The sequence below is a fragment of the Falco biarmicus genome, chromosome 5 (assembly GCF_023638135.1).
Source record: "Falco biarmicus isolate bFalBia1 chromosome 5, bFalBia1.pri, whole genome shotgun sequence".
In the NCBI taxonomy this organism is placed as follows: Eukaryota; Metazoa; Chordata; class Aves; order Falconiformes; family Falconidae; genus Falco; species Falco biarmicus.
Genome location: NC_079292.1, coordinates 41,235,779 through 41,251,004, shown reverse-complemented (window position 1 = coordinate 41,251,004; position 15,226 = coordinate 41,235,779). Strand labels below are relative to the sequence as shown.

General features: G+C 38.3%; 1 protein-coding gene across 1 annotated transcript in view; it reads right to left on the bottom strand.

Moving 5' to 3' along the window:
• The window catches only part of NELL2 (neural EGFL like 2), a 150,276-nt gene that overhangs the window by 100,840 nt on the left and 34,210 nt on the right, over positions 1-15,226 (bottom strand). The window contains exons 6-9 of the mRNA XM_056341603.1: positions 11,344-11,416; positions 11,088-11,170; positions 9,896-10,024; positions 8,527-8,629 (exon numbers count right to left, since the gene is read on the bottom strand). Coding sequence (XP_056197578.1) covers positions 8,527-8,629; positions 9,896-10,024; positions 11,088-11,170; positions 11,344-11,416 — 388 coding nt within the window. The remainder of the gene's footprint in view (positions 1-8,526; positions 8,630-9,895; positions 10,025-11,087; positions 11,171-11,343; positions 11,417-15,226) is intronic.

The window sequence follows — 15,226 nt, the reverse complement described above, 5'->3', positions numbered from 1 at the left end:
TTTTACACTCCCACTGGCCCCTACCAGTGTCTCCCCCAGGCCAGCTTTTCATCCAGGTGACCCTTTTCAACATGGCAATCCTGTTATGATTAAGACTATGTTGGGTGCAAACTGGCCTTTCAGTCAGGTCACAACAAGCCATGAATCTTGTTTGCTTGGCTGGGTTTTGGTATTTTGTTCTATCCAGCTCCATGAAGCTCCACTTCCAACTTCCTATCTATGACCTTGCCCAAAAAGTGCAGTTTGGGGTTTTCAGCTAAAGTCAAGTTCTGCTCTTTTCAGCACACATGCCCATTAAAGATCATTGTTATCGGTACTACAAAAATTTGCAAGACCTACAGACGAAAAGCTCCAGGCAGAAACTAGAACATCAGCTACAAGCTGCTGATTTGGCAATCTGCTCTTGGTTATGGGACAAAAAAAGAACAACAAAACAACAACAACAACAACAACAAAACCTAATTAAACAAAACAAACAAGAAAAACCCAAACCACAAACCCACATTCCAATGATGCAGGTGCAGAGTGACATTAGCACACCACTGGTGAGAACAAACATATTGAAATCAATGCACAGCCATGTGATGTGAACACCCACATATCCTAGGTGATTTTCAGAATTATAAATAGAACTAGAAAATTTTTATTATTTCATAGCCACCTGACTATGCAAATTCTGGTGAATCAGAATAACTAATGTCAGGGTAGTAACTTATTAGAGACTGGAACTGCCAATCTGTCCGCTCCCAGTTGTCTGAAAGCCACAATATTCATCTCTAACATATATTAATGTTTTATTTGCACTGGAAATAAACTAAAATAATAATAACAATAATACGCTGCAGGTATTTCATATTTTGTGAACTCCCTGGTAAGAACATAATAATAAAAGAATGGAAAAAATAGGTTCTTTTCCCAGACAGTCTTGACAAAATAGGTTATAAGAAGAGCAGGGGAGAGCAGAGCATGGCCTACAGCAAAATTTCCCATGTAAAAAAAATATTTTTAATTCACTACCAATAAAATTACCAATATTATGTTTTCAATTTCTTCTTTAGTGCAGATTGCTACATATTCAGTGTAATGTATTTTAATGAATAAGGATTTTCTTAAGCATACTTCATTTTAGAATTCATTCCTCAGGCATACAGTAAGATTAAAACTAGATGACTTTACCATTAACTGGAATTCTCCTCATATACTGATACATTGCCTCCAGTTCTAGAATCTTTCAGTGGAATTCCACAATGCATGGGGTCCAGAACAGCTAAAAAGCCACTTGCCTAGGAGGAAGCCACACTCTGATGCATGAAAAGTCTGACTGAGGCACAGTGCACCGACTCCCCCAGTCCTCCTCTGCTAACATGGAACAACAGAATTTAAAGGACATGGGGAAGGAGGAAAGGAAACATAAGGAGCAAAATATTCTGAGAAGTCCAATTACTATAAGCGGAATTTCAATTTACTGTAAGCTATATTTTAATTTACACAGAACCACAGATATACAAGAAATGAGTTTCCTGCTCAGAAGGGAACCATAAATGAAAGACTCAGGATTTCCCTTCTGACGGCATTACACTGCCCAGCTTTCAAAGAACAAAGGTCATTGGAGACTACAAGCTCTGCACTAAAAATCCCCTGATAACTCTGCCATCAGATATATCACATATATACATCAAACATATTTCTATGGTATGAGTAGTTTGAAAACTTCTATAGCTTCACCATAGAAAAACATAGGAGAGACCAAGCATCTAGGGTCAAGGGTGAGATTGCCTACCAAAGCCAAGGGGAGTCTTCCCACTGTCTTCAGCTGGCTTTGAGTTCAGCACAGGAAAGGCCCCAAAACATCCTTAAAAGTGTCCCAATCCTCAGCTTCCTGAGAAGCCTATACTTTCTAGAGAAGAGAAGGGTCTCGGATCTTCCCAACATGTGCAAACTCCTGATGGAAGGGAACAAAGAAGAGAGAGCCAGACTGTTCTCAGTGGCGCCCAGTGACAGGACAAGATGCAATGGGCAGGAATTTAAACAAGAAAATCCATTTGGACACAAGAAAGCACTTTTTTACTGTGAGGGTGACCGAACGCTGGCACAGGTTGCCCAGAGAGGTTGTGGAGTCTCCATCTGTGTAGATATTCAAAAGCTGTCTGGATAGGGTCTTGGACAGCCTGCTCTAGGTGACCCTGCTGGGGGGCTGGACCAGGTGACCTCCAGAGACCCCTTTCCACCTCAACCCTTCTGTGAGACTCAGAGTGTAGGAGCTATGCGGGATTCACAAATGATACGTACATCAATTATGCTTTTTCACTACAGCTTTGTAAATCTAAAATAGCTCTACTGATTTTATTGACCTACATGAGTTCAAGGATACTTTTCCCTTCAGAAATACTTCTTTAGATAAATTATTTGTGTCCTATTTCTAAATGAATATAAATACTGTCTTTCTTTTGAAGACACAGAGTTGCTGAAATAATAAAATGGTATAAACGGGCAGTAAAGTACAGTGTAATTCATCTCAGTAGTACAAGTGTGTATATAGTGCTTTTTATGTGTCATTACAGTGTGATACTATCACTGTGTGTGATTCAAAGTCCTAAGAAGTAAGATTGATGCAAATCACTTCAGCATAGAAGATCCAGAAAGGAGAGGCCGAATGGACACTATTCTGCTAAATGCTAAATCATCTTCAGAAGTTCTGCATCCTGACTGCAGGAAGTTATAATAAATAACATGGCTCTAGGAAATAATACAGTGCTGGCTATATTCCAGGCATCTTATAGTACTATTCTGAAGTAGGCTAATTTATCTGATTTTTCCTATTTAAAAAAATCTTAAAATAACAGAAATTATGCTCTATTTGCACTTGTATCTTTAAAAAGCCACACATAAATATTTATTTTTTTATTTTTAAAAATATTTATAATATTTTGCATTAGCCAGAATGTTGCTTCTCCTTTATGTAGTGTGCATTTCTTAAAAAAAACTATGATTAAATGACTAACCATTGCTTCACTGATAAAAACTGCCTCATCTTCCTCCAGTACTGCCCGCTCTGTCTCCCTGAGCCTGCTGAATGTCCTGCAGCCCTCAGATTCGTGCCGTGTCCCAGCCAGCCTGCTGCAGCAGCATTTTGGTTTCCAGGCTGGCCCTTCTTCTGATTTACTGCAAGGATAACACGGCATGTTCAGTCAGTGCTCACTAATCCTGTCATTCAATCAGTTCTCTGAGCTGCAGCCTCTCCTCTGTGCCACACTGAACGCAGGAGAAGCTCCTCCAGCACCTGGATGAACAAGGCAGGGGCTGGCATGCCACCCTGCTACTGATGGACATCACCTGAGGTAAGATGGTGTCACTCCTTCAGCCCAGAAAAAAGGTGGCAATTTTGCAAAAGATGAAATTTAGTGAGCAGCACAGGCTTAAGTCCATAATACTTCAATCCACCTGGATAAATGATGGATTTCAGAGGAAGCTTAATCAATATCCCTTAAGTTTCTAAATAAAATTTTTACACTCTTGATGATGGTCAGTTGCTGTGCAAATGAGTAACAGACGGGCTTTCACAGCTTCTCTCTGTGATCTGGAGCTTGCAGAAGAGTGTGTTTACTCTGGGGGAAAAAACAGTGCTTCATGAAGAGCAAGAAGGGAAATCCCCTTGATTTTAATTATAAAATTAAAAGTTTCTGTAAACTAGCAATACAGATCACTGTATCTGAAACCCATGCATATTATAAGAGCTACCACATCCATATTTGTGTTTAATTTTGTTCAAAAATCCTTTCCGGGTTATATAACCCCTTTACACACTCACTCTCCACACCTGCTAGCGACAGCAGTGTGAGCTGATCCAGTACAGTCCTATGCTTCACACTGTTGCTTAAAATATTTGTGTTAGAGTGCAGATTTGGTTACAATGAACCAGCAAACCATCAAACGTCCTGTTTCACAAAAAAAGCAAGTGCATGGAAAAATCACAGCCCGCAGATTTGAGCAGAATGGCTCAGACTTTAACCTCCATTGTAATCTTTTAGGATAGACTTAAATATTTTGGAATTAGGTCTGTAAGTATCTTCAGTGTCACTGCAAGGAGGACAGTGACGCGAAGAGAGCAGTTTCTTCCTGGAGATCAGTCTTTGGTAATGGGAACTATTACTTCACCAGGTACTGGTACAAATATCACTTCTGGCCTTAAAGAAAATGAAAATCAGCTAGTTTGTTAAAAATACACTGGCTCCATTTAAAAAAAAAAAAAAGCATATATCACATAGCTATTGGAAGTGATGCCTTAGTGTTATCACACTGACTAATAAAAATGTTACCATAAAAAGATTTGCTGACCAAGTACCAATTGCCTCAGCTACTAAGACATTGGCAGTCCTTCCACAATTCACTTAAAATAAATGAACTCGTCCTTGTACTTCTTAAGCCAAGTCCGTGGTCTAAAGCAATACTTTATAGGGTCAGTAGGGGAGCTTAATCTCTCCCTGATTCGTATCAGTGCCTATCACCACATAATGCATTTGTCTCTGCAAAGGAGAAAAGAGTTTAATGATCTCTTGCACATACCTTCTCAGATAGGTTCAAAATTGCATTGGGAATCAAAAAGAAAGTAGTCTCTGCCTTCCAGCTCCAAACAATTCTACACAGAAAGCTCCCATTGATCTAAAATGTATGCTCTGGTAGCTGGACTGAATTTTGTGTTGAATAGCTTGTCTGCAGTTGAAGCATATATCCAACATGCTGGCCAATTTATGTGCCTTGGAAGACTGTTGGTTCTTTTAGCCCATTACAGCTAATAGAAACACAATGATAATTTGCATGCATTGCCATTCCTTATGGTACCAGCATCGACCTTCACACTAGACAATACAGAACAAGTTGTCTGAAAGTCCTCAAACAAAGGTACAGAGTCAGGGGAGAAGGTCAGGGTTTGAGTTGTCAGGTTTTTTTTCTTTGGGCTCAAAGAAGAACCGAAGTCAAAAGCAATAACGGTTAAAAAAGAAATCTACAATGTTCCTTACTAAGTGTTCTTCCCTGAACTTAAACATTTAAGAAAAACATGAAGTGTCAGTTGTGGTGAAATTTCTAAAACATTGAAAATGTCATCAAATGAGATACAACAAAGCTGCACTGTCCAGTATGTAAAGCTGAAGTTCAATTCCTAGAGCCTGGCAGTGTGGTAGGCGCCCACAAGTCTCCTAGCATAACTGCTTGATGCCAGAATCAGGCTTAAAAATCTGGCACTTTCCATTCTTATCTGACATACTGATATGCATTACAGTAACTGATGGAAAGATTAACCTCACAGCTTTAGCTGTCTGAAAGTTTGGTATCTAGTCTCATCGCCTGGGCTCCCTATACAGTGCACGGAAACAGGCATCCACCCCCAGAAGGCAATTCATCCCATCCCTTCTAGCCCCTCTCAGCACCAAGCACCCTCTGGAGATGCCAGTCTCCTTCACTGGCTATCAAGAGAGCCTAACTGGTGATGTCTGTAACTAGTAAATGAAACGCAACAGGTAAATGAAACAATACATGACAACAGCCTTCAGAGCACTTGATGACAGTCTGTACTCCTCCATGCAGTTTAAGCATTAGCACACATCATGGCCCCATTTTGACCTGTACTAGCCAACGTGCTCTGAAGCAATGCCAGGCACGGCTGGGGGGACAGCGCTGATCAGAGCCCATACCTACTCAGCCATATGGATGCAGATACTCTGTTCAGGGGGAAGGGGAAAAAAGTTCAGCCATGTAGATAAGAGCCAGAAGTGCCACCTAGCCCTCAGGGCCACAGGACTGTGCCTGTCCTATTTTATTTACTACTGTAATTGAAGCCACTTCAGATTATATTCCCAAATTCTACATGTCTAAAGACATGCAGAATGAACCCATCCTCAATCACTCGGAAGGTGGGGGGAAGAAAAAAAGAAGAAAAAAATAAAACCGAAACCCTGGGAAGTCTGCTTGCTGGTCACTTAAGCGCTATACACTTCTATTCATCTATGCCAGTTGTCATTAAATCAGACACGCCCCCTGCTCTTTTGATGACCGGTGGCTTTGTTCAAACACCAGCAGAAGAAAGCAAGCAGCATGGAGGGAAGCACTCAGCACTGGGTGAGATGCAGCCACAGGGCCGACACAGCTACCACTGCCTGGGCAGTTCTACTCACACAACAGTTTGGCAGAAACAGCCCATCACCTGGTATAAGGTACCACAAATACCAGGAAGGACACAGAGATATCCATACAAGTTTTGTCTTGAAGCAAGCACTAAACCCAGCTAAAGAACAGTGTGTTAGGCAGCACTTTCTCTCAGCATTTATGACCAAATGTCCAATACTAAGGTTAGTGGTTCTGTGAGCAACAAACCCTAATTAGATCTTTTCCCAATTATAAGCCATCTGTGTTCACTCTGCATTATTTAGTCAGATGCTACACCCTCTGATACTGTTCTAAGAATTGAAAATGAAAAAGTTATTCTCAGAATCTATCCAAATGGAGGAAATCTGCTTTGACCCCTCCAGCAAGAACTGTGGTCATCAAGCATACTGACCTCAATCAGCTCAGACCTGGAGCTGAAGACACCAAGAAGACAGGATACAGCTAGCATATACATATATATATATATATAATATATATATGTATATATATATATATATATATATGAACTCAGTGACAACTCAGCATTTCCACCAAACCGGCCTGGAGAATAAGTAAGGGTCCTGCAGTCTCCATTGCCTCTAACTTCCACTCTTTAATCTCTTTCACTGGAATTTAACTATCTTGTCAATGGGACTCCAATTTACACTCTCCATCCTTTCATTCCAGGGATTTGGCCACTTTAAAAGTTGTGTGGGTTTTTTTATTTAAAAAAAAAAAAAAACATTTTAAATAACCTACATGAAATTAGGAATAAGTTTTCAAAAGCAATTTTTATATATATTTTTTGATCTAATCATTTTTGGGGAGTTTTTCACAAGAGTTACATGTGTGCATGTTAGGTATAATTTGAATCACATACTGCCATCAAATTAACAACACTGGAAGCTAAAAGACTTTTGATAGTATTAAGAATATCAAAAAGACAATATCAGAGTAAACTTCACAGTGTGCTGCACCAGAACTGCATCTTAATTGGAGTAAGCAGCAATGCCTTATGACAAGGTCAATGTCCATAAGTTCATTCACATTTCTTGACCTTTGTCAAGACTCCCAATAAAAAACAACTTCATAAGAATTCATATGATGTGACCACTTTCCCGCTAACATCTGGATGGAGAATTCCCAACTCTTACAGGTAGCGCATTCCAAAAACATACTTCAGAGGATCAGGTTTTCAAACTCTGCCAACATGGTCAAAGATTCAAACAGAGGCTTGAACTCCACACATCTCACATCCCTGAGCCATCTAATATGCATTGAAATTCTGTGTAGCTGGATAAAAAAAAAGTATTTGAATTCTCATTTCCTCTCAATTAGAATTAATCTACTTGAGTAAGTTAATAAGGTTTCATAAAATGGGATGGTTTGTGTAACTTTAACACAATTAAATATTAATAAACTCCTGTGGGAGCAAGATCAATGGAGTACAAAACGTCTTCCTGAATTTTATCTTACAACATGTCATTTCAACCAGTTATATATTTCTCTATACTCTGTAAGGAGTTTTACACAGCAGCAGAAGACTGATGAAACCACACAGAAAAATCTCAATATTTACAGAATAAAGAAGCATGTGCATCTCATGCTTAATTTCAAGAATGGATTCCACCATAGCCTAAAATAAATAACCATCACATATGTAATACACATCCATAATCAACCTGAAATATTACGTAAAGTCCATCTAGATAGTGATTAACCTAAAATTCCCCTTCTCTGGCCCTATCTGCAACAAAATCAAAATGCTATAAAACCAAAAAGTAATCACCTGTCTTAAATGACAATATTGAATTACCTCTATCCAGTTTCCTGCATAATTCTGTCTGACCTTTTGCGAAAGAACATTTCTAGGTGCCTGGGTTTTGCTGGTCTCTTGGGTCTAGTATGAGTTTTCTCTTCCCTTAATTACAGAAGAAGAATCATAAATCTGAACATCCATTTCTAGCACTATAGCATAAGGTTGAAAGTACATCCTTCTTGTGGTAGAGGTGTTAGAAACACTGGTCAAAACAAACACCAGGCAATCATTTTTGAATTTCTAGCAATTTGGTCTGAAAGATAGACTATGGAAGTCTGCAAAAAGATTCTTAAATAACTTCTTTTCTTTTTAAACACTGATAAAATGTCTATGCATTAAAAAAAAAAAAAATCACTAAAATAAAACAAAATATCCACACCTGAAAAACTGAAAACTTCTGACTATCAATTTCCCAAAATATTTCAGAGAAGTCTAAGTTCCCCAATTCCTCAACTCAATTATTTCATTCCCTGACCAATTCTTTCCCTGATACGTTTACAGAAAGCTTCAGTTGCTTTACAGATTTCAAAATACTCATTAGAAGGAAGCACCACAGTAAAACTTACATTGACATTCTTTGCAGCACTTGCCATCCACATACGCCAGGGCAGAGTTAAGCGGGCAGTCAGAGAGGGGACAAATCAAAGCCTCGCACTGCACAGTACCATTCTAGAAGAACAAAAGGTGTTTAACTGGTACTTATATTTAGCAAGAGCAGAGATGTTCTCAAACACAGGAACTTAAAGACCTATTTTTAACTGCAATGAACTCTCTAACTACACCCAAAAAGACATTTTAACATATTTATTTTAATAACAAGAACAGAAACTATACCTTTAGAATATCATGCATACAATCTTCTAGACATGTATGATGTGTTCTTTGAAATGGTAATGAATAAATATTTAATTTTTTTAGAGGCAAACCTATTTGGAGGTAAAACATTCTGTCAATCAGCAGCAAATTGACAGATCACCGTGAAATAACAACCTCACAGAACAATACTCTGCTTTCTGATTTTTACATAAGAGACAATACACTTCTAAAAGGTAATAATATCATAGCTGCAAGAAAAATCTAAGACAAAAATACGTAATGCATTTAACACTAAATTTTAAATAGCTATCAAGGAGATTTGATACCATGGACTAAGTCTTCTTCTCATCAACCACAGAACATTAAAAGAAAATTAATATCTCTCCAGAAATATAAAGATCAAAATCATATTAAGTTAGAGGAGAACCATTCAGCAAATTATAGATAGCAAATCAATCTAAGGTACAGTACAGACAACAGCAGCTTTTCCACTAATTTCTAATGGCTTTTGGTTTAGGCATTTAATGAGTTAAAATGGAATTAATGAGTTTTACGTGTATGGACAGTAACAAAGATGCCATAGTCTGGTACCTGAAAGGATACTTGCAATCAGTTCTGGAATTGTGATACCTTTGGGAATCTTCCATCCACGCAACAAATCTTTTTCATTTGCGATATAACAGAGCATGCATATGACCCTGACATTTTCCTCTTTATTGCTTACTGAGATGTAACCAAAGGCAACCAAAGGGAATCAGACACAAGGAATCTATTAAATCATTTGCTAAGAGAATGTCTGTGTTTATAGTGATGAAAAGCAGGGAATTAATTACCCAGAGAATGCAACCCAGTGCATGGGAATAATATGACACCTAAGTATACTGCATAACATCTGTGTATGGTGACATGAAATATAGTAGAGCTACACATGTTGGCACTACTGAAACAATAGGAAAATGTATTTATTAATAATATCCCTTAGATTTAGAACAGGTTTTCTAACACTTTGTTTTTACTGCCTAGCATACACTTGGAAGTTTTCTCATTATTTGCCTCAATAAAACTGTAATCAGAGGAAACACTAGAGTTCCTGAGTCACCACTCAAATAGTAGCCATACCATGCAAGTGCAGTTCTTACAGCCATCCGTCCAGGATTCAAACTCTCTATAAGTCATGCCTTTCATTGTGCAGGTCCTTTCACAGTAGCACTGATCCAACTTGTTCATTCTCTGCTCAGCTTGGGACAACTGTATATAAAATTCACAAAAAAAAGTTTTGAATTTATAAGTGGTTGTCACATTAATATAAACATGATTGAAATTGTCCCCCTTATTATCAAGCATGTGGATGAGAGAATACATGATGGGAAATGCAGTCAAAGATAATAAAACAATTATTGTCAAATACAATACGATTAAACCATCAGCCATTCAGAGATGGAAATTAAGAAGCAAGGCATGATGCACTTCATCTTTCTCTAACATCAGGAACATCGTGAAACAAACAGAGTAGGTTAAGATGGGTATGGCCCCTGGTTTCTCAATTTTGTATGTGTGAACTGACCAAGAATCTTGCTTTACATAAACTACTCGCAGATATTAGGTTATGCACAAAAGACCTGAATCTGAGTAGAGTGGCAAAATTGGAGGTAAAGCTCAAAATCAACCTGTTATCAATTTTTTTTCTCCACTTCAACCAAGGCATCTTTAACATTTGTGTATCAAATCAGCCAGGTAACAGCATTCCATCAGACATCTAAAGAACTGACATTTAAAACCACAAGACCAGTCTATGTTCACTGGCCAGCATGAATGCCTTTGGTGTGATATTCTAGGGGGAAAAAAAAGAAGAAAATTCTGCTTTGGATTTCTAATTCATTGTCTTGCATGTATTTTGTCTGAACATGCCTTTGGCAGCTCAAATCTAGAAAAGTCTTGAACCAGTAAGTCTTGCTGCAATAAGCACTAAGCACAGTAATTTAGTTTGTTCTAGGTTTATTGACTTGTTAGCCTAATAGACAGAGCTTGAACATCTATGAGCCCTTTCCTAACTCAGGGATTTGGATTCTGTTTACTACTAAAAGCTATGATTCTATAAAAATATTAAAACATAAGAAAGCTCTCTAAACTGGGAATTTTTATGTATAGACACTAGGCACAGATATAGAAATACAAACGTATAAATATACCATGCAGGGACGTTCCACATACACCCACATACACATACCCATATATGCACAAATAATCTAAAAAGAGCAATTAAAACCTAAGTCCTCATTTTTCCCATGCTATGACTCTCAGTAAACACTACCTTAGCTGATGTTTTGGCTAAAATGTCTTGCAGTTCCATAATTTTCTGCACAAGTCCATGGAAGTCATTACAAGTCGGGCACGCTAGAGTAACAAAATATGTATATTAATTTTTTTAAAAGTATTAACAATAGGTTCAATCATGTCAAAGCTGAAAACCAGTACATGGAAACTCATGGTTTTAAGAAACCTTGTAGGACAGAAAGTAGGTACAGAGCACACCTTTCATTTTATAGTATAAGAATTAATAGACTTACTGCGATTAAGATCTGGGCATTGAGAAATAAATCCTTGAGGCATGACAAGCAATTGCACATCTTGCATTATGCCCTATATATAAGTGGAGAAAAAAAAAAAAGGGGTTACATTATTTTTACCTGTCAAAATTGTGTTTTCCATTCACCATGTAAAACACTAAAGCCCACACAGAAAAACTGCCAGATAAAAACAATACTTAGAATACACAGCCTCTTCTCCAGACCCAATGCAATGATTGAAGAATAAACAGAAAATAAAATAGATAGATGTACAAATACAGACATACTGAATCATTTTTAAAGACACAGGATTAAATGTCAAGATGTAATTATTGGTAAGAGTTCGGTTGTTTTGAATTCACCGTTATTTTTAGTTAGCCATTGCAGAAAAGCTTGAAAATGACCTTTAAAAGTAATTTGAAAACCAGCTGCAGTTTCAGTTACTTTGAAACACTCTTTTAAATAAAATGCAAATTTTTTGCTAAGCTCTGTCAAATAGAAGTGAAGATTAAAGAAACTTGAGTCAGGAAAAACACATTCATGCAAACCCTTTACGATCTCGAAGGGGATCTTTCCATAAAGCATGCAGAAAGCTGAGAAACTACATGTTTGCTACACAATTGCAGAGCTGCACCTTAGCAAGAACTTGGGGGAAGTTTAGCATGAAATTCAACTATGCCACCTGCAAAGGGCCAGTTTCACCCAGAAGAATAGATCCCATGCTTGCAGGCAGAATTTATATGCATCTTTAGTCATTAAGGTATAATTAGTAGCCACTTTGCTGCTCTCTAAAAGCAAAGGCCAAAGCGCAATTTCAAAGTGAGCCATCCTATCATATTCACTCCAGATGCTCCTTTCACCCATGACTCCCTCCCTGCATCTCCAAAACTCCTTCTTATGAGGAAAAGCAAAATAATTACAACATGCTTCAGCATGCATATATACATAATGTTTCACGACACTAAGAGCACAATGCAAGCTAAATGCATAAGTCCGTATTTCATCCACATGCACAGGGCATTCAGTACAGATGTTGCAAAGTCAAAGAACCAGAATTTTGATCTCAAGTGAACGACTGGGGGTAACTTGACAACCTAAGTGACTTACAGGAGAAGAGCAGGTGTCACTGGAGGGTAACTAAGAGGGTACTTCAGTACCATGCCTACCTTTCTCCCTTAACAACAAAGCTACAATCCAGGACAACTGGATGTTCCCCCACACTGCACAAGGAGCCACAGTGATTAGCTAACAGTGAATAAAACAGGTGTGCCTGAGGCAGGGCTCCATGTCAGGACCTCCCACTGCACGTGTTCTGGAAGTCAGGAGCAAAGACCTCTTTAAAGAGCACACCAAAAAGCTCACTGTATTAATTTCATCTCCCTTCCTTCCTTGGTGTCATCAGGTTCAAACTCATGGCAACCCAAGCTACAGCATTTTCATGAAAAGGAGGTATGGCAGGGTCCAACCCATTCAATGTTAAAACACTTTACTGAACACACAGACAAATATGCAAATGATTTAGCTATTAACCAAGTATTTGAGGAGCTTTATTCATCCTTGATCATCTGTGATGTGAGCTGGACTCTGCCACTCACCAGGAATCCAGGTTTCTTCTCATTCTCCCAAAGTAAAAACAGGGAGCTGTGGCAGCTAGCCTACCTGGTCTCCTGAATCAGGATCTCCTGACAGCACATGAGAGGCTTTGCACAGGCTCCTAAAGAACCTAGTTGTTCAATTAACACACCACTGGATGCTAGCTAATAAGAGAAGTTACACAGTACAGAAATCAGACAGCCAGAATCACGCTCTCGAGAATTCAGACATTAAAGTGAAACAGGTACAAATATATCCCAGTGTGAATATGCCTGCTGACACACTGGTTTAGTGCAGCAGTATTAGGCTCAAAATCAAATACGGCCAAATAACAGAGTGACTAATGATTTTGAGTACCTTGACCCCTCTGGACAATGCATTTAATCCACTCAAAGCAGCCTGATTTTCAGAAATAGCTATGTACCTGGACCTCTCAAAAACAGATCAGTAGGAGCTGTCACACAGTGAGTGTCTAAAAATACAAGCTCTCCAAAACACTAAGAAGCGTTAAAAGTCTTCATCTTCTAAACTGATGAATGTCCTATACAACAGTGTCAAGTTTTCAGATGCAGTTTTACCATTGGTACTATATTATGCTGGAGAAATCACTTAGCACAGTATATTTTGGCTATATTGATGCTCTTTTAACAGCTAACCATTTCTGTATTTCTATTAAGCTGGTTTATACTTGTAACTGAGGCAAAATTCTCCATCTAGCTTGTTTAATTTTATCTTTCTTGAAAAGAAACAAAAACTAAAAAAAAAAATACAGTCCACTACTGGAGTATTTGTTTTTCTGCATCTAATGAACTTCTTTGCAGTAACTATGATTTGGCAAAATGAAGAATATAATCCAGTCAAAAACTGAGAAGGCACAAAAAATTAAAAGAAATATTTTTAAAAGTATTAATTATAAGTGGAATAAATGAAATGTATCTGAGATTAGTTTAAGCAATGAATCAATCCAATTTTATTCCGGTAGTCAACTGTTTATTTAAGCCAGAAATATAATTTTGCAGCTTGTTTAGGCTTTTGGAGGAAACGGAAACACGTATTGAATTGAAAAATAAAGACAAATATCACGCTTCAGTTTTCAAATCCAAGTGCCCCACTGGACCTCTGTACTTCATACACAACAAGGATATAAATTAGCATTTAAGTATAGCAAGCAGTATTTCAAAACGCAAAAAATTACTTTAGCACAAAAGCCCAAAACTTGCTCTGAAAACCATGGTCAAAGTGTTTTATGCTGAAAAAAGGATTTAGCAGGCCATATTTTAAAAAGTGATTGGGTCTGTGATCAACATCAATTCTGTTTTGCAGCTCAAATAAAAAGATGCCTACTGGGAGGAAAATGGGACTGCAGTGTGGAATGCATCCACAGGGATGCCATCATTTGTTAAAGTAGTTCCAAAGACTGAGGCCAAACCACAGAGAGCGACTGTGACCAATGATGCTACCTAATGGACTCATAGTAATCAAAATTTACACTCCAGTTTGACACAGCATTCACTTCTTCAATCTTGCTATAGACCAGGTGCTTGCCATATATACATGTTAAAGCAGAAGCAGTAAGCAAAAAAGCATGTACAAATATTCTTCCTCTGGGGGGAAAAGCACTCTCTTCGTTGATGCTAGTCATCTCAGTCATTTCTGAGCTGAGGAGATATTATGATGAAATCTTAATCCCACAGAGGCAATGAAATTGGAGTTCCCTAAACTGTAGTGTTCTGTGACACACAAAAAGCATCTAGCTATGAAACAGACAATCTGACCATACTGTTCCTGGAACTCTGCTGCACTCGGACATTTACCTTTCCCTGTCTTAGGCTGCTGTTGTCATTTGGTGACACTGAACTCTATGCATCTAGCTCTACAACTTTATTTAGTGAAGTCCAGTTTGATGGAAACACAGCTCACTGCATCAGATACACAACACACCACAGCCCCAAGAACTGTGTTGTGATCACAGAAGCACAGACTGGTTGAGGCTGGGAGTCACCTCCTGAGATCATCAAGTCTCTTGCTCAAGCAGGATCAGTCACAGCAGGTTGCCCAGGATTATGTCCAAATGGCTTTGAGTATCTCCATAGCAGACTTACTCTGACCAACCTCACAGTAGAACTGTTTTCTTATGTTCAGATGGAATTTCAGGTGTTTCAGTTTTTGCCCATTGCTTCTTGGCCTGTCAGCAGGCACTACTGAAAAGAGTCTGGATCCCTCATCCTCATTGCCCCCACACATTCAGGTATTTATAGACATTGATGAAATCCCCCCTGAGACTTCTCTT